Raw genomic sequence first — 18,607 nt, forward strand, 5'->3', positions numbered from 1 at the left:
ATTTAAGATAATGTCCATAAGAAATTGAAAGGACTTAATAGTAACTGATTACAAAATTAGCGGTAAACTTCTGGAATCTTTCTGAAGGAAAGGAAAGAAGATTTAACTATTTAATGTCATATCGATGATAAGGTCATTAGAGATTAGGGATTTGATCCAGCATCCTCCTGAATACAACAAGCCCAATATTTTAAATGCTGTGGGAGGATCCTAGAAAAAAGTTGCAGGTATGAACACTTACAGAGTGCTGGTGCATCCAATTCTAGACTAATGTTCTAACAAGTAGGCTTTCCCTACCACACTGCCAGCAGTTCTGCTGGTAAAGTGCCATGTTGCCACACCATGAATAAACAGTACCACATGGTGTCATGCATTAGATGCATCAAGGTTCATCAGCTCTCGTTGTAAAGTCATATTTTCTGGCATTGAAGTATTCTGTAGCCATCAGGTATTGTGAACAAGTGTTTTGTGTTGGCATTGCATTAATAACAACAGTGCAGCACATCTGAATATGAGATTTGCAGTGAAAAGTATCATCAAAGGACACATTCACTGGCTGGGAAGATAATGTTCTGCTGCAAAACATTCCTTGGAATTCGACAATAGTGATGGATGAAACACCTTACCAATCTGTTGATACGTAAAGCTTCAACAGTGCAGTGCAGGAAAGCGGATATTTTGCTCTAGGTATAAAGAACTCTTCCATGAGGTAAAGTTGAATCTATCATGCATAAAGCGAACTTAATGGAGCTTGTACTGCTGTACAAACCAAAACTTCACGCTACCAGGTCGATGAACAGGCTAATGGCAAAGGGCATAGTTAATCAGACTTCATCCCTATCAAGTTCATTTAAATGTGACTGAGAGTATATGGGCCTAGGTGAAAAGTAATGTGGCAAAAAATGACAAGCAGTTTATGATCACTGAGGTTGAAATACTGACAAAAGCAACTGCTGCAAATGTTTCATCGCAGGAATGATCTTGAGTTGTCAGCCATACAAAGAAGGTAGTTGAGGAGTCATTGATTCATGAAGGACTGCGACGGATTTTGATAAATACTTAACTTCTCTTGTTGCCATATTAAAATCTGTTTCTTTTGTCAAATCACAGTAGAGTTTAGAAATATTTGTCTCACTAACACTCACATGCAGTTGAAATTGCGATAGAATCCTAAAATTGTGTATTATTAAACTAACAACTGAGTTCAAGTCAGATCAACAGTTTATGAAATAGTCCATTCTCAGTATAAAAGTAAAAGTATAACTTCTTTACTTATATTGTTACAAAACCCACAGTAGTTCTTGTTTCACCAGCTATCTATGGCCCTCAGTAGTTAACATTATTTCATTGAAAAAATCTGTAGTTGCTTGAATATTTTGGTACATATGGAAGTTTCGCACATTAATCATATGGCAACACTCTCATCTTTACGCACTATCATTTGCCAAAATCTTGTTTTGTATCTCAAAGCATTTATAAGATACAAGGAATTTATGAATATTTCATTATAGCTTTTTACACTGACACACGAGTTCGTGACGGAGCACTTTACAGATGTGCCATTTTCTCGAGATGGGGAACAGACAGTGATATTGTTCCAAGTTAAAAGAATAATGCAATATATTATCTACATTTAATACGCAGCATCATGTAACCTAACATGCACAAAACACAAATTGATAGCAGCACCTATTTTTGACAGCAAACTATGAATTGCTTGCAGTAGTTTACCTACTACTAAATATCACTATAACTATGACTGTTTATGAAATTATGTGTTTCATCATGAAGTTGATGAATTAAAATAACATGTGCTAGAATGAGAGTTTATTACTGAAGAATGAGAGTTTTTTACCGAATGGTTTCTTTAAAATCATTTGAGAAAGATCACAGATTGGCTGGCTTGCATGGCTTGCTGTTCATGCAGTCAAGTGAGCCTGCCAGGGTCCATGCCAAGGGCATTGTACTGTGGTCACCAGCTGACATGCCCAGCATGTGCTGGCAACTGTGCTTTCCTCCATTCACTCTGTACTGAACTGTAAAAGTTGTAAATTATTTGAAATGAACTATAAGCTAATTATTAATTTGCATGCAAAGCTACTATATTACTAATTTATTTTACATATGAACATGAGAAACAGATCTGTTTTATTTGAATGACAGGCTTGTAAACACTCGGGACTCACATATGTAATTGGATACTCCTTTCAGTAATTTTGATGCTGGAAATATCTTCTGTACTCAATATAGCCTGCAGTTTTTGAGGAGTGGTAGGAAGTGACATTAGGACAGACCAGTCGATGGCCAGATAGGTAATTTCTGTGTCTCCTATTGCCAGTACTGTGACTTGTTTGTAGGTGATGGAGTGAATATGCCACTCACACTTACCAGTGGTAAAGAACAAACTTGTCTCTCTTGTGCTAGGCTCAATTTAATGTTTCGAACTTTTAAATGAAAACCACGCAACTTTCTCGTATCTACAAAACTTAAGTAACTGGAAAAAAGTTAAGAATAACAGAAGAGGCTCTGCTTAAATTTACAAAATAAATTGAACAACAGCTTAAACTCTGATAATATCAAAGCAATCTCTTTAATGAAGCGGAGCTTGCGCCAACATTTCATGACAGTTGCACAGCTCCATAATCATACTGAATTTTTACTTGTAAAGCAATCTAATTTCACTATTTTCCAATTTATCAACAGCACATAGAATTTACGTAATATTACCTGTGACAGTAGCTCACAGTGAATGATCAGTTTCTAAACTAAAAATAAAAAGCATTTCATATCACCATTTTCACAAAGCAGGCTCACCAATTTACCTTTGTCATTTAACATTATATTGAAACTTATAATTTCAAGGATATTGCAGATGCTAAAGCTTAGAAATTACACTTTCCTTAAATATTTTTGGTATTTTTAAAACGACCAACAAATTGTATATTCTAGTTTTGAATGTGAGATGATAAATAAAGAGCCTACTAAATGTGTTTTTGTCTAAACCCAAAAACAAAACTAATATACAAATAAAATTTGAGTGTTAGAGCTTGATTAGCTCGTCAACCTAACTTCATTATCAGCTGGGGGTGCCAAAGCAGCGCTCACACCCTGGAGACAAACTAGGGGTAGTTACGATAGACTCACTTCCGTAACAAAGATTGTTGCAGGGCTGTGCTATTGCATTGCCATCAAAGCTAGTTGTATCAAAAGGAAATTTCACTCAAAAGGACTATAATTATAAAGAGAGCAAGCACTTACCTTTAGGAAGTGAAATTCCAGTGCTGCCAATAGACAGTTAAAAATAAAAAGAAGACTGATTGTAGCTTTTGGAACCATTTGTTCCTACCTCCTCAAGAAAAGAGTGATATGTATGGCATAGTAGCAGCAAGAGACATTCAATACCTTCACTGTTCAATTGTAGTGGTAATGTTAACCCTTTCAAGACGGACTTCTTAAATTTTATATAGAAACTTCTTCTTTTGACCACATAGTGTTTTATTAGTCTTGATAATATTACGAATACATTTTTGTCAATTCTGAATTCTCTTCCTGCAATTAGGCCCTGGGACATGGGTGTCCCACTAGGCTTACTGAGTGGGACAAACGTTGTCCCACCAGTACCCAACAGCAATAGCGGCTACTGCAAGATACATAGGAAAAAAGATGTATACAGTCAGTTTTTTATTACACTAGTTAGTAACAATTTGTAGAACACATTCACTATCAAAGAATTACACATGCCTGATTTATTATAATTACATATGATTTGTTGCAAAGCACTTTTTGCATAATGGATGCTGGCACATTTTACAGATTCTTGGTTCCTTGTTGTTGCTGGAACGCAAAACACACCTCCTTTTTGTAGATCCTTCTTCAGGAAGGTGTAGCCCTACATTCTGCATAACTCTTGCTCTCTTAGAAAGGTGCCTAGTTGAGGATTTCAACTGTACCTTGGAAGTCTTTTGTCCCTTGGCAATCATCTGCTCTGCTAGTTTGACTAGAAAATGTTTTAGTGGCACTGTCTTGTGTTGAATTTCCTTTTGTAAAATCCAGGCCTTTACAACACTAGTTAGCAACAGTTTGTAGAACACTTTCTTCCACCATTTATCAGATTTTCTGTCTAAATCATACTGTGTACTCATCTGATCAGCCAAGTCCACGCCACCCGTATAGTTGTTATAAGTTTTCAGTGCCACTGGACATTCTAAAACCAATTTAGATCCATCTTTTGCTTTTCTGTTCACTGTACATACATCATTAGAATGACAGTTACTGACCAACATTACTTCTTTGGTGTCCTGCCATTTACACCACAACATACCAGATGAATTGCAAAGGAACTCACATTCCCCCTGAGCAAGTTTCTTTGTTGACTTTGGCACATTTTTCCTGTTACCCATACATGTACCAACAGCTGCATACAGCAAGGTATCCATCAAACGAATTGATGTAAAAAAATCTATCAAATGACAACATTCCATTAGTGTGTCTAATTGTTTTTGAGAGCTGCAGAACTAAACACTCACCCAATGTCCCATCCAGATTATTTGCATCCTTTCCACAGTATATGATGAAGTCATATGTGTAGCCTGTTACAGAATCATGCCTCATCCATATCTTTATCCCACGCTTCACTGGCTTCATAGGAAGGTATTGTTTCAAGGCTGCCCTTCCTTTGAACTTTACCATAGACTCGTCAATGCTCTGTGCTGTACTTTCCAACCTCGCTTTCTGAAAAGTGTTTTTCAGACAAGCGACTATTGGCTCTAGGTAGTAAAGCTTACCAGCTGTGTCTGGTTTCTCAGGGAAGTTGAAGTACAGTTTAGAAAGTAACACTTTACAGCTATCTCTGGAAATTGCTCTTTTTATAGCAACATTTCCCATTGAAGTATTGTGTGACCAATAGTCCGAAAATGAGGGCACTGTATTGTAACACATTACAAGCATAACACCAACAACGAACCTAATTTCTCAAGGATCTGTGCTCTGAACTGTGGTTTTCTTTATCATTTTTAGTCTCTGATTCGAACACTGAGAGATAAATATAAAAAGACTGGGAGGAAATATTTTCTCAAAGACGTCTAGTTCTGAAGCACTCCCTCCTTTCGAGGGACCTTTGACCACAACACTACATTGTTAGTTGAACCTCCGATGTACGAAACCTCATTGTTGTCTTGATCACTGTCATCAGAATCACTCATGTTAGGAACACTGTTATCATGTGATTTAGAGCTGCAAGAGAAGTCAGGATCATCAATACAGCCATCATTGTCTTCATCAAGCCACTGCAAGATACGTTTATCCATATCGGAAACCATCCTTGATTCAGTCCTGCATCAGTGTTTCTGAAATAATAAAGAATATAAAAACTATTAGAGTGTGTTTCTTTATATTGAGAACTGTGGGACAATGATGTTCCAAGAAAAAGAACTACTGGGCCATATACATCCCAAGTCGCAAAAACTTTTTTTTTTTTGTCCACACAATAAACTTTCACAATCATGCGAATTATAAATCAATACAAAATAAAAGGGTGTAGTTAATACTTATATATGACACTCACATTTTCTTAGCTGTATTTCAATTATTTTCTTCAAGAAACGATGCAAATATCACCACGAACATGTGATTTATTCACAACTAAGCTGCCATGACAGTTTCACAAGTGCTGCCAACAGTCCAGACACAAGGAGGGAAGTTTAAAAGACTGTAGTGTGCAAATTCATTGTTAAATTGGGACGCCTTTATCCCAAGTCTGTATGGAATTTTTTGTGGGACATATATGTCGCGTTAGGTTCGAAAGGGTTAATGATGACAGCACCAAAAAAGTAGAGCTGCTATACACAGTTTTCCAAAAGTCCTTCACTAAAGAAGATGCAATAATTATTCCAGAATTCAAAGCAAGAACAGCTACCAACATGAATAATATGCTCCGTGTATTGAAGTAAACTACTTAATAAAGCCAAGTCTTCTGGTCCAGATTATACACCAGTTAGGTTACTTTCATAGTATGCTCCATATTTAGCAATATTATACAAGTGCTTGCTTGACAAAGGAACGATATCTAAAGACTGGGATGTTGCACAGGTCACACCAGTAAACAGGAAAGGAAATAGAAGTAATCTAATGAATTACGGATCCACCTCATTGACAGTTTTTTTTTTAACATACACTAAGTTCGAGCATTATGAAACATATTGAGAACGAAGTCTTTTGCGACGGCACTGATATGTAAAACGTTCTTGGCTTTCTTGCTGCGTCAGTTCAGGATAAAATCTCGACCCTTCAACGATAGCCTCCATCATCATTGTCAGGAGCAACTGACTGTCTTCACTGCTGCTGTGGTGGCCTAATATAGCCGGTGGATGGCTTGTGTGATTGGTCGGCAATTATGTACTGCTGTCACAGACAGTGTCAGTGTCTGCAGTGGTGGTGCCACCACTTCCATGGGAACATAAACATTGCAAGGAATGTCTCAGCTGCTTCTCTGCATCAAGCGCTCGTTTCCGTGCAATGCTCAGTTCTTCTTGCTCATTCTTATTTTGACAGCCTCCTTAATAACAGAATCCCAGTATGTGGAGGCTTGGGACAAAATTGTTGTATCATAAAACAGTATTTTATGTTTGTTAGTGGGGCTGTGCACCGCAATTACTGATTTCTCTAGTTCTCTATTTTTAGCATGCCGTTGGTGTTCTTCACAGCGGTCGAAAACGGTACGAATGGTCCAACCTACACAATTGCTTCCACACTCACATGGGATATTATAAATTCCAGGGACCCTGAGGCTGAGGCTGACCTTAACGGGGCGTATCAGCTCCTTAGTTTTCTTAGGAGGATGAAAAATCAGTCTTATACCCCCATCTACCCAGAACTCTTCTTATTTTACTGGATAGAGAACCACAGGAAGAACCGCAATCAGTGTTTCATCCTGTGAGTGTGCAGCATTTTCACGTTTCCTTTTCTTGGAGAATGCTGCCTTTATATCATGTGCTCCATAGCCATTCTTTTGGAACACATACTTCAGATGGTTAATTTCAGACTTCAAGTGATCCTCATCAGTTTTTCCTCTAAATAGCAACGTGTTCAAAACAGCTATCTTCTGAGAAGGATGGTGGAAACTCTGTGCATTAAGAATTAAATTGGCATCCGTTGGCATGTGGTTCACAGAGTGGCTGACACACTCGTCTGCCTGTCATTGTACTAAAACATCTTAAGAATGGAACCTTCCTTCCTTCTCCATCTTGACAGTGAACAAATGTTCGGATGTATGCTGTTCATGTATTCCATGAACTGTTCGAGAGCTTCTGCACAGTGTGGCCTGACCATAAATGTATCATCAACATAACGATAAAATAAGGATGGACAGAAGGAAGCTGAATTTAATGAATGTTCCTCAAAATCCTCCATAAAAAAGTTAGGCATTGATGGCGACAACAGAAAGCCAATTGCCATACCATCCGTAATTTCATAAAATTTATTACCATACAGCCTCACTAACAAACATAAAATACTGTTTGATGAAACAAAAATTTTGTCCCATGCCTCCACATATTGGGATTCTGTTATTAAGGACGCTGTCAAAATAAGAATGACCAAGAACAACTTAAACCATGGTAGTGGATGTTATCTGAGCACTGCATGGAAACGAGCGTTTGAAGCAGAGAAGCAGCAGACACATTCCTTGCTGTTTTTATGTTCCCACGGAAGTGGTGGCACCACCAGTGCAGACATTGACAGCATCTGTGACAGCAGTACGTAATCGATGACCAATCACAAGCCAACCAATCAGAAGCCGTCCATGGGCTATATATGGCCACCACAGCAGAAGTGAAGACGATCAGTTGTTCCTGACTATGACGATGGAAGCTATCCTCAAAAGCTCGAGATTTTATCCCGAACTGATGCGGCAAGAAAACTGAGAATGTTTTACATATGAAACATCTTGTAGAAAATTATCTGTTAACACTTAACCAGCACAGATTCAGAAAATATCATTCTTGTGGACACAACAGGCTCTTTGATTCCATGAAATGAGTGAGTGCTATCGGCAGGAATCCCAAACTGATCCAGTATTTCTAGATTTTCAGAAGACTTCTGATACTGTTCATAACAAGCTGCTTCTAATCAAACTACTTGCCTACAGAGTAATGTCTCATCTATGCGAAAATATTCATGATCTCCTGTCAGAAACATCACAGTTCAAAGTAATTGATGGAAAATCATAGAGTTAAACAGGAGTGATATGTGGTGTTCCTTAAAGAAGTGTTATAGGTCTGCTGCTTTTCTTAATATATTTAAATGATTTAGGAGACAATATCAGCAGCCCTCTTATATTATTTGCAGATGATGCTGTAATTTACCATCTAGTAAAGTCATCAGAAGATAAAAACAAATTGTAAAATGCTTTTAAAAAAGACATCTGCATGGTGTGAAAACTGGCAACTGATGTTGAACAATAAGAACTGTGGAGTCCTCCAAATGAGTACTTAAAAAAATCCATTAACTTTTGATTACATGATGAACGATAAAATTTTAAAGGTTGCCGATACACCTAAATATCTAGGGATGCCACTTATGAAAAACTTAAACTGGAACTTACCCTCATAAGATGATGTGGTGTAGGAGAAGCAAACAAAGACTGTATTTTATTGAAAGAACACTAGGAAGATGGAACAGATCTATAGACTGCCTAAATTATGCTTGCCCATTCTCTTCTGTAGAATTTCTGTGAAATACAGGATCTTTACCAGATAAGATTGCTGGAAGACACTGAAAAAATACATAGAAAGGCAGCTCATTTTGTGTAACTGTAAAATGAAGTAGAGAATGTCACAGTTATGATAGATGTATTGGGGTGGCAGTCCTTAAAACACAGGCAGTTTTTCACTGCAGTAAGATCTCTTCATGAAATTTCATTCCCCAACTTCCTCCTGAATACAAAAATATTTTGTTTACTCCCCCTACATAAGGAGAAATGACTACTGTTATAAAAACAAGAGACATTACAGCTTGCTTGCACAGAAAGATTCAGATGTTCATTTTTCCCAAATGCCCTTGAAGAGTGGAAGAAAGTTGTTCTCTGCCAAACTCCAAAATGTGAACTCCAGAGTGGTCATGTAGATGTGGATAATTGGGGCAATTTAGAAAAGAACAGTACATCACACTTATGATCTCACAACTTGTGGGTGCTGAAATTTCACCTCCTGAAGGTAATTAAAATTCTAATGGTTTACATGGAATTTCAACGAAGTCCACAATTTTCAGCATTGTCCGCATAACTGATCATGGCCCTTTGACTCTGAGTCGAGTGGGAGGACTGAACCAGAGACTTCGAAGATTCTGTGACAAGCTAGGCTGCAACTTCGTGGACTTGCGTCATTGGGTTGAGATTGTGGAGTTCCCCTAAATGGGTTGGATGTGTGCTACTCATCAGAGTCTGCTACTCAGCTAGCCAATTGTGAATGGATTGCACACAGGTTTTTTTTTTTTTTTTAGACTAGGTTGCTCTCTATCTAATCCAGATAACAGTAGCTATAGGAGATGCAGAGGTGTCAGTGTAAGATCAAAACAAATACTTCCCGCAGGTGAGAGTATAAAAATCCTGATGATTAATTGCTGAAATATCCACAACAAACTGCAAGAATTTCAAAAGCATCTGAAAAGCAGTGACACTCACATAGTACTGGGTACAGAAAGCTGGTTTAAACCTGAAATTGATAGCAATGAGATTTTTGGGGAAGTGTATATCGAAAGGATAGGCAAATGGGAAATGGAGGTGGTGTATTTGTCACAGTAGACAAGAAACTCAAATTCACTGAGATAGAAACTGAAGCTGCATTTTAGATTGCTTGAGCAAGATCAGGGCTGGACATAAAATGATAATTGGCTTCTTTTATCAGCCACCAGACTCGTCTCCTGACTTTAGAGGAAACATCAGTTCACTTGCACATAAATTCCCCAATCATACTGTAATCATCGGTGGAGACTTTAATCATCCAACAATCAATTGGGAAAATTACAGTGTTCTTAATGGTGGACATGATAAGACATCCTTTGAAACATTACTAAATGACTCTTCTGAAAACTACCTAAATTAGATAATTCGGAACCCCACTCATGATGGAAATACAGGGTGTACATAAAGTCTGGGAAATTTTCAATTATGTATTGCACAAGAACTAAACATTGTACAGATATCATACATATGTCATTTTGAAGAGAAACCCTGAAGGGTGTCCCCGCCCCCTCTATACCGCCACAGGATAGTTTGGTAATTCGCTGATAGTTCTAGTGGCAAACATGACGAGTTCAGGTGTGGAGCGAGCTTTCTGTGTTCTGTGAAAAACCAGAAAGTGTGTCAAGTTATTGTCCCTTAAAACTATTCTCTCCCAAGCATAGATATTAGTTTTTGGATTTTAACCGTATTTTATACTAGCATTTTACAGTATTCTTTCTTAGTTGTAGGTCTGAGATTCTGTTCGGGTACACTCTCATCAGATGTGTGTTTTGAGCGTAACATTCCTAATGTGAAACATCTTGTTCGCTGTTTCTAAAACTAAAGCTGTATGAAACTTAGTTGCTTCTATGCTTTATTCTGAGTTGAAATGTTTTGTACAGATGAATCTCTTAATTTTGAAACTACATAGAAGCCCAGTTTACTGAGGTTGTTAGGAAGCATACTTTACCCCTGAGTTATATCGTGACCACTGTATATCAAGAGTGAGCTACGGCATGACAAACAGTGCACGTAAAGTTTGGAAGAGCACTTAATGGAATGTTACGTGTACAATGTATAGTACAGTATTTAAATTTAAAGAACATTAGAGGCAAAATATTTAAAAACCTTACAAAATACAGCAATTAGATGAACTCCACTCAAACGAGATTATCGATACCATGATACAGTGGCTGAATTAAGGTCGTCATGTTTTTAGGCAAAACAGATTTTTCCATTTTCTGACCACAAGTAACAACAGATGGATGAGATGAACAGTGATAAAAAATTTGCAGAGCTTCTTCTTTCATGTTAAATGTCACAGGTGCTTTCTCACTGATGGAACAAACTCTTCTTGAAACCACTGTATTAAGATGTCATATGTCATCCAAGTGTCTTTTGAATGTAAGTGAACTTCATTGAAAAGTCATGGTTCACATGCATGAAACACTCAAGTTTTTTCTTTTGCCTATGCAGAGGGGCTTCAGCTTATGGCTACCTGATTTATCTGTGGTATAGGGAAGGGTAATTCTGTTAGTATTCATTTTGAAACCCAACTTATTTCCTGAAATTTGTACATAAAGACTTCTAGTTGGAAGCAGTCCACAATAAAGTGTTTTCTAATGATAATTTTTCTCATGACAATTATTTAAATTTTTATCTGCCATTACGAGGTGCATTCAAGTTCTAAGGCCTCCAATTTTTTTCTCCGGACTGGAAAGAGATAGAAACATGTGCATTGTTTTAAAATGAGGCCGCGTTCATTGTCAATACGTCCCAGAGATGGCAGCACCATACGGCAGATGGAATTTTATCCCCAGAGGCGAGAATCAGAACTGTTTTAAATACTTAAAATGGCGACGTTTTCCTTACTTGAACAGCGTGCAATCATTTGTATTCTGAATTTGCGTGGTGTGAAACCAATTGAAATTCATCGACAGTTGAAGGAGACATGTGGTGATGGAGTAATGGATGTGTCGAAAGTGCGTTTGTGGGTGGAACAGTTTAATGAAGGCAGAACATAGTGTGACAACAAACCAAAACAACCTCGGGTTCGCACAAGCCGGTCTGACGACATGATCGAGAAAGTGGAGAGAAATGTTTTGGGGGATCGCCGAATGACTGTTGAACAGATCACCTCCAGAGTTGGCATTTCTGTGGGTTCTGTGCACACAATCCTGCATGACGATCTGAAAATGCGAAAAGTGTCATCCAGGTGGGTGCCACGAATGCTGACGGATGACCACATGGCTGCCCGTGTGGCATGCAAGCAATGTTGACGCGCAACGACAGCATGAATGGGACTTTCTTTTCGTCGGTTGTGACAATGGATGAGACGTGGATGCCATTTTTCAATCCAGAAACAAAGCGCCAGTCAGCTCAATGGAAGCACACAGATTCACCGCCACCAAAAGAATTTCGGGTAACTGCCAGTGCTGAAAAAACGATGGTGTCCATGTTCTGGGACAGCGAGGGCGTAATCCTTACCCATGCTAACGTTACGCAACAGTTTCTTCGTGATAACAACTTTGAAGTGATTCCTCATGCTCCCTACTCACCTGACCTGGCTCCTAGTGACTTTTGGCTTTTTCCAACAATGAAAGACTCTCTCCGTGGCCGCACATTCACCAGCCGTGCTGCTATTGCCTCAGCGATTTTCCAGTGGTCAAAACAGACTTCTAAAGAAGCCTTTGCTGCTGCCATGGAATCATGGCGTCAGCGCTGTGAAAAATGTGTACGTCTGCAGGGCGATTACGTCGAGAAGTAACGCCAGTTTCATCGATTTCGGGTGAGTAGTTAATTAGAAAAAAAATCGGAGGCCTTAGAACTTGAATGCACCTCATACTTCATGTAAAATTTCAGGAAACTGTTAAGAAGAGTCACCATTGCTTCTATGCTTTTTTGGCTAATTCCATGGTGATATTTCCACCAGGAAAACCATCTGTTGGATGCATTGTCATCATAGTTGCCATGTAAATCGAAGTTCAGTTTTGCAGCTTGAGCTTTAATAATTGGCCCGAAAAGTGATAAACCTTGAGTTTGCTTTATTGAAAACTATCTATAAGTACATTTGTAATATGATTGGGTTGATATCTCATTTTTAGTGTTATCATTCTTCTCCTTTTGAATGACCAGCAACTCTAAGACACTTCTCTTCCTATCCAAGGTCACCATCTTTTCCTTGTTCTGTCCATTCCCACACCAGTTTGAAATTTGATTACAAAAGTTTTAAGTTTTTTTTCCCCATCCATCCCCTGATTGTTCCATCAGATACACCATATTGACATGCTAAACTTGCTTTTGTATTGCCCTCTCCACAAGCTGCATAACCTCTCACGTGAAATGCTTTCCATTTTGTTCACACCATAACAGGTGCACAGAAATGTGGATTCTGAATTAAAAAGCGTGATGCAACTTATAGTCGTACTAATTTAGATTAGTGTCTAGCCCTTTTATAGTCACTTTGTTGATTGGATCAAACTATTAACTTTGAGATGTGTATTCAGTTTTCTGTTGAGTGACAGTCGTGATATAATGATAACAACACAAACTTAAGATTGTTTAATTACTCCTGTCCCTTTTGGTTATTGCTTTCAGAGCTTGAAGGTTGCTGAGGTAAATGCTACTACAGGAAGACTACATGCAGACTGCAATAGGATTTTACACTGCATTATATCTGAACCTGCAATATATCGAGCTTCTACTGTGGTAGTTTAGATACAGTTATGTTGTGTGGTTGAAAATAGTTACAGAATTTAAAATAGCTATGTAGGATTATTTTCATGTTTTTTCCCCTAGTCTGTTAAATTCATGCTAGAAATTACTATTTACAGAAATTTATTGATGGTGTCAGTTATTCCAAACAAGTGTGTTGAAATAATGTAATCGGATGGATAAAACGAAATCGACTCACTAAGTGGCAGCAGGAAAATGTGCATAAAAGAAGGTTATACTCATGCAAGCTTTTGGAACCAGTGGATCCTTCTTCTGGCAGAAGGGTTGAAGGGGAAGAAAGAGAGATGAAGGAAAAGGACTGGAGAGGTTTAACGAAAGGGGTAGATCTCAGCGGAGTCACCCCAAACTGCAGGTTAGGAAAGACTGATTGTTGGGGACTGTGCCAGAGGAGATTTGAAACACTGAGAGCTTAAAGGTGGATGACAAGGTAATATGCAAGACAGAGATTACTGCTAAAACATTATTCGCGTGTTAATAAGAGTGAAAGGCTATGTGCATTGTATGTAACAGAGGTGAAAGGGGAACGGCGAAAAAAAGACATCAGAAAATGAAAGGTGTAGAAAACTAAAGTGTAGTGAAGAAAGGAGTGGTTACCATGAAGAAATGCTGAGATGGAAGAAATTAATGTAAATTAAGGCCTCGTGGGTGGCAACTGCTGAGGACATGTTGTAGTAGTTCCCACGTGTGAAGTTCTGAGAAACTGGTATTAGGGGAAGAATGTAGATGGCACGTGTTGTGAAACAGGCACTGAAGTCAAGTTGTAGAGCATGCTCTGCAGCAGGATATTGTGTGTTGTCTGTATACACCCTCTGTCTGTGGCCATTCATCCTAATTAATAACTTGGTGGTAGTCATGCCAATGTAAAAGGCCAAACAGTGTTTACATAACAGCTGGTACAGACACATTGTTTCCTAAAATCATGCGCTGAAATGAGTTCATTTCTGTGTGAGATTTTGCCCAGCATACCTAGAATAGCTTTTCATCACCCACCCAATCTCTGCAACATCCTTACCAGTCCCTATGTTCCTTCTGCACCCATCTCCCTATAGTATAGTAGCCCTGTCACTGCCCCTGCTGCAAGACTTGCCCTATGCACCTTACAACCACCACCTATACCAGCCTTGTAACTGGCAAAATATATACTATCAAAGTTAGATCCACCTGTGAAACAACACACTTCAGCCTGTTACATCATCTTGGCTACCACCAAGTTATCAGTCAAGATGAATGGGCATAGGCAGAAGGTGTATACCAGCAACACACAATATCCTGTTGCAGAGCATGCTCTACTACATGACAGTCATACCTCAGTGCCTGTTTCGTCATATACACCATCTGGATGCTTCTCCCAAACACCAGTTTCTCAGGTGGCATATGACATGTGTTTCTCAGAACTAGCGCTACAACATGTCCTTGGTTCATGCTACCCACCTGGCCTTAATTTACGTTAATTTCTTCCATCTCACCATTTTTTCACAGTAACTACTCCTTTCTTCACTCCATTTTAGTTTTCTACATCTTTCATTTTCCGACCTGTCTATTTTTCCTGTCCCCCTCCCACCTCTGTTACATAAAATGTGCTTAGCTTTTCACTCTTATTAACTTGTGCACAATGTCTTAGCAGTAATCTCCATCTTGCATATTACTCTGTCATCCATCTTTAACCTCTCAGGTTTTCAAATCTCATCCAATGCAGTCCCCAACAATCAGTCATTCCTTCGTATCCCGTCTGGTAAGTCTCCCCTGGCCTGCAGTTCAGTCCTTTTCCTTCACCCCCTTTGCCAGTAGAAGGGGCCACTGTCTTCGAAAGCTTGCACAAGTGTAACCTTCTTTTATGTGTGTTCTGCCATCGCTTGGCGAGTAGATTATTATTATTTTTTTTTTAATCTATCCAATTACAGTATATTGTTAAAAATTGATTATTTACATTGTTACATTAGAGAACTGTGTTACTTTCTCAATATCGTGTATAACTTGTATTTTGTGTTAAAATTCCTTCCTTTTTATCATCACTTACAGTATGTGTTAATACCTTTTACATGTTTTTGTGACAGTGCCTCAAACACGTGGAATCAAAACTGCGAGAACTCTACCTTCGAAGTCAGGCAGTGGCTGAAATGCTGCTCTCTGTGGACTTCTGTGACGTGGCAACGCTGACATCAGCTCTAGGATTAGAAGCAAATGACATTCCACTACTTTTGGCTGTTGCTTCAACACACAGTCCACAAGTCACACAACGTTACGGTGTTAGCTTTAGGTGATGAATTAGTTAAGAAATTTTCTAGGAACTTTCATATGCAGCTCTAAGCGTGGTGGTAGAAGTATTACAAGAAACAATCAGGTCATGTGTCCTATCTGCATAAACTGGTGTTTCGCAAGAGATTTTGCACACAGCATGACAAAATTTTTGTACTTCGATAAGACAGACTCATGTGAAACGGACATGGTAACAGTTTTTTGTTTTTGTGGAAAGCTTAAATGCATTCCAGTTCCATCCTCACCCAGGTGATAAATTTATAAAACAAACCCCTTAATTCATTAAAAATGTAAATGTCTTTTGTGTATTAGTGTTCACAAGGCACTTCTTAAGAGAGAAGCAGAGACCTGAACAGTATTCTTAGTTGTGAAATATATAACCCTACTTACTAGCACAAGAAATAATGAATTCAAATTACACTTTTATATGTAATTAAAAACTGAGTAGGATACCAGATCAATGTTGTGTTTCAGGGTTGTGATATATTCCACTTGGACAAGGAGACTATAGACCTCCGACAAAAAGAAAATAGAAAAATGTTGTTAAAATGTTTGTAAATAATTTGTCTAAAATTGTGTAGAACTTTGTTTCGTGTAAATAATTCATTTGAATGTGTTCATACAAAGGGAACTTTTTCCAGGTATTGTACTTAGAATCAATGTCTACAGTTTGACTGTTTCCTAAAATGGGAACTGAAGTTACCTAGGATTCAAGCTTATGTTCCTGTTAATGATAAGTTTGCAGTAGTGCTCCCTGTCTTTTTAGACTGTATTGAATACTTAACTGAAATTTTGTTACTTCACTTACCCATTACCACATAATGATTTCAAAATCATTGAAATGAGAACCTGTACCTGCTTAAAGGGTATTCTAAAGCATTCACACCTTTATTTTCGTGCTTTTTCAGATTAAAGTTTGTAAAACACACATTATATCCACATTTCAGCAACTTCCAAGAACAGTATATTAATTCATATCATGCATATGTAGCTCACTGTTTACAGGAATTTTCAAACCAACACTGCCATTTGTGCAAGCCCATATCCCCCATTTTTCTGTGATTTTCTGGTTACTGAAGTCCCTTTATATTACTGAGGTATTTTGTACCACACAATGCTCGTTGTATTTGTTCGTTTATTTATTTATTTTTATTTATTTATTTAATTATTTATTAGTTATTTATTGAATTATTTTCTCTATGTACTGTCCTAATAAACAAGCAACTTATTTTCTTATGTAACATATGCATCATAAGTCATTCATAGGGAAGTTTCACTTTACGTTAAAGTTACACCTGTATGTGCAAGTAAAAGTAATTTTTTTTATTATTTAATGGAAGATACCATTGCACAAAATTCACATTCTAAGTAACTCATTAGTACATCATATTGAGAGAAAGGCGTCTTCTTTAGGTCCTGTCAATTATATAGTCCCTGTTTGATTACAGTATCATTACTGTGAGCTGTTTGTAATGTATATTAAATAATAATGCAAGATATCTCACTTGATCTTACATTCCAACATTAAAAATGTATCTTGACATATGATGATCTTTTTAAACCAATCACTTGAAATAATCAGTAATAAATGCACAGTTACCCATTGTTACATCATTATTTATAAGTTTTCTGCAACCATTTTCACATAGTGCTAGAATGCACCTTCATTCATTTCTGCATTTAGAATAGTAATATAGTCATGTAATCTGCTCGTGTCAAAGAATTTACATTCAGCAGAGAGACAACAAGAAGGCAAGGCAGTTCTAAGCAGTTTTCAAATAACATGCTCTATAAATTGATAAAACTTTTCATATGTGATTGTCTTCGCCTGTTAGATATTTTGAAAAAAGAAAGCATATTTGTACCATCAGTTGTAAATTTTACATTTATTCTCTACTGGTTTCTGTTATTACAACCATATTCACACAATGTACAGTTTTTCTCCTGTGAAGATGGTCATAATTAACTGAAACCAGTAGAGAATAAAAATACAACTATAGAGCTGATGCTTTTTTCAAAATGATGTATATTGACCACAATATAAAATAGCTTCATTAATGATACCAGAGTGGCAACATGGTTTGTATTAAGTTTCAGCAACACGAAGATTTTTGTTTAAGGGAATAATATAAGAAGTAAGCCAAATAATGAAATCAGGAGATGTGGACAAGCCAAACCAAAATATGAAAAATACAGTGAATCTTAAAATTATGAAATGCAATTTAATATAGAAATTTTAAGTTACATTCTTGCAGAGTTCCTTTGGAAAAAGAAAAGCTAATGTCTTTATATACTCACTGACTACAAGTCAAAATATGGCATGTTATATAAAATCTGGATGGTACAATATAATTTACAGATGAACATTTTAGGTTGTTCAGAATTCCTGCTTCTAAGGCAAAGCAATTGAAATTTTTAAGTTTGCAGGTTCTGACTAGTTTACATGGATAAAAATATTCTTTACAACTTGTAAGCATAGGCTGCTGCATCTCTACAGTTAGCATACCACTTCATATTTTTCTACCTGTAGAGACAGTTGCCAATTTTTGTGCTCGATTGAAATCTCGGCAGCAACTGAATCAATATTTGTGCTGATTACATCATAGTACTAAGTCATATGTGAAAATACGTAAGTTATAAACATAATAAGCACACCAGACAAACAATTACTCATTCCTGTGAGACATCATGCCAATTAGATTAGATTTAATTTCATTCCAATTGATCCATAGTGAGGAGGTCCTCCAGGATGTAGAGCATGTCAGAAAAACAACAATACATGACAAATATTTACAACTAAAACAAATAAGCTAATGTACCATTCCACAGCTCCCAAGTGGAATGATCGCCATTTTTTTATGAACACTGTATGAAAGAGTCATTTTACAAATACTAATGCAC

General features: G+C 37.5%; 1 protein-coding gene across 1 annotated transcript in view; it reads left to right on the forward strand.

The window, feature by feature from the left end:
• The window catches only part of LOC124712535, a 49,856-nt gene extending 32,909 nt beyond the window's left edge, over nucleotides 1–16,947 (forward strand). The window contains exon 12 of the mRNA XM_047242845.1: nucleotides 15,505–16,947. Coding sequence (XP_047098801.1) covers nucleotides 15,505–15,711 — 207 coding nt within the window. The 3' untranslated portion in view covers nucleotides 15,712–16,947. The remainder of the gene's footprint in view (nucleotides 1–15,504) is intronic.
• The last annotated feature ends 1,660 nt before the right edge of the window (nucleotides 16,948–18,607 follow it).

This window comes from Schistocerca piceifrons, chromosome 8 (genome assembly GCF_021461385.2).
Source record: "Schistocerca piceifrons isolate TAMUIC-IGC-003096 chromosome 8, iqSchPice1.1, whole genome shotgun sequence".
NCBI lineage: Eukaryota > Metazoa > Arthropoda > Insecta > Orthoptera > Acrididae > Schistocerca > Schistocerca piceifrons.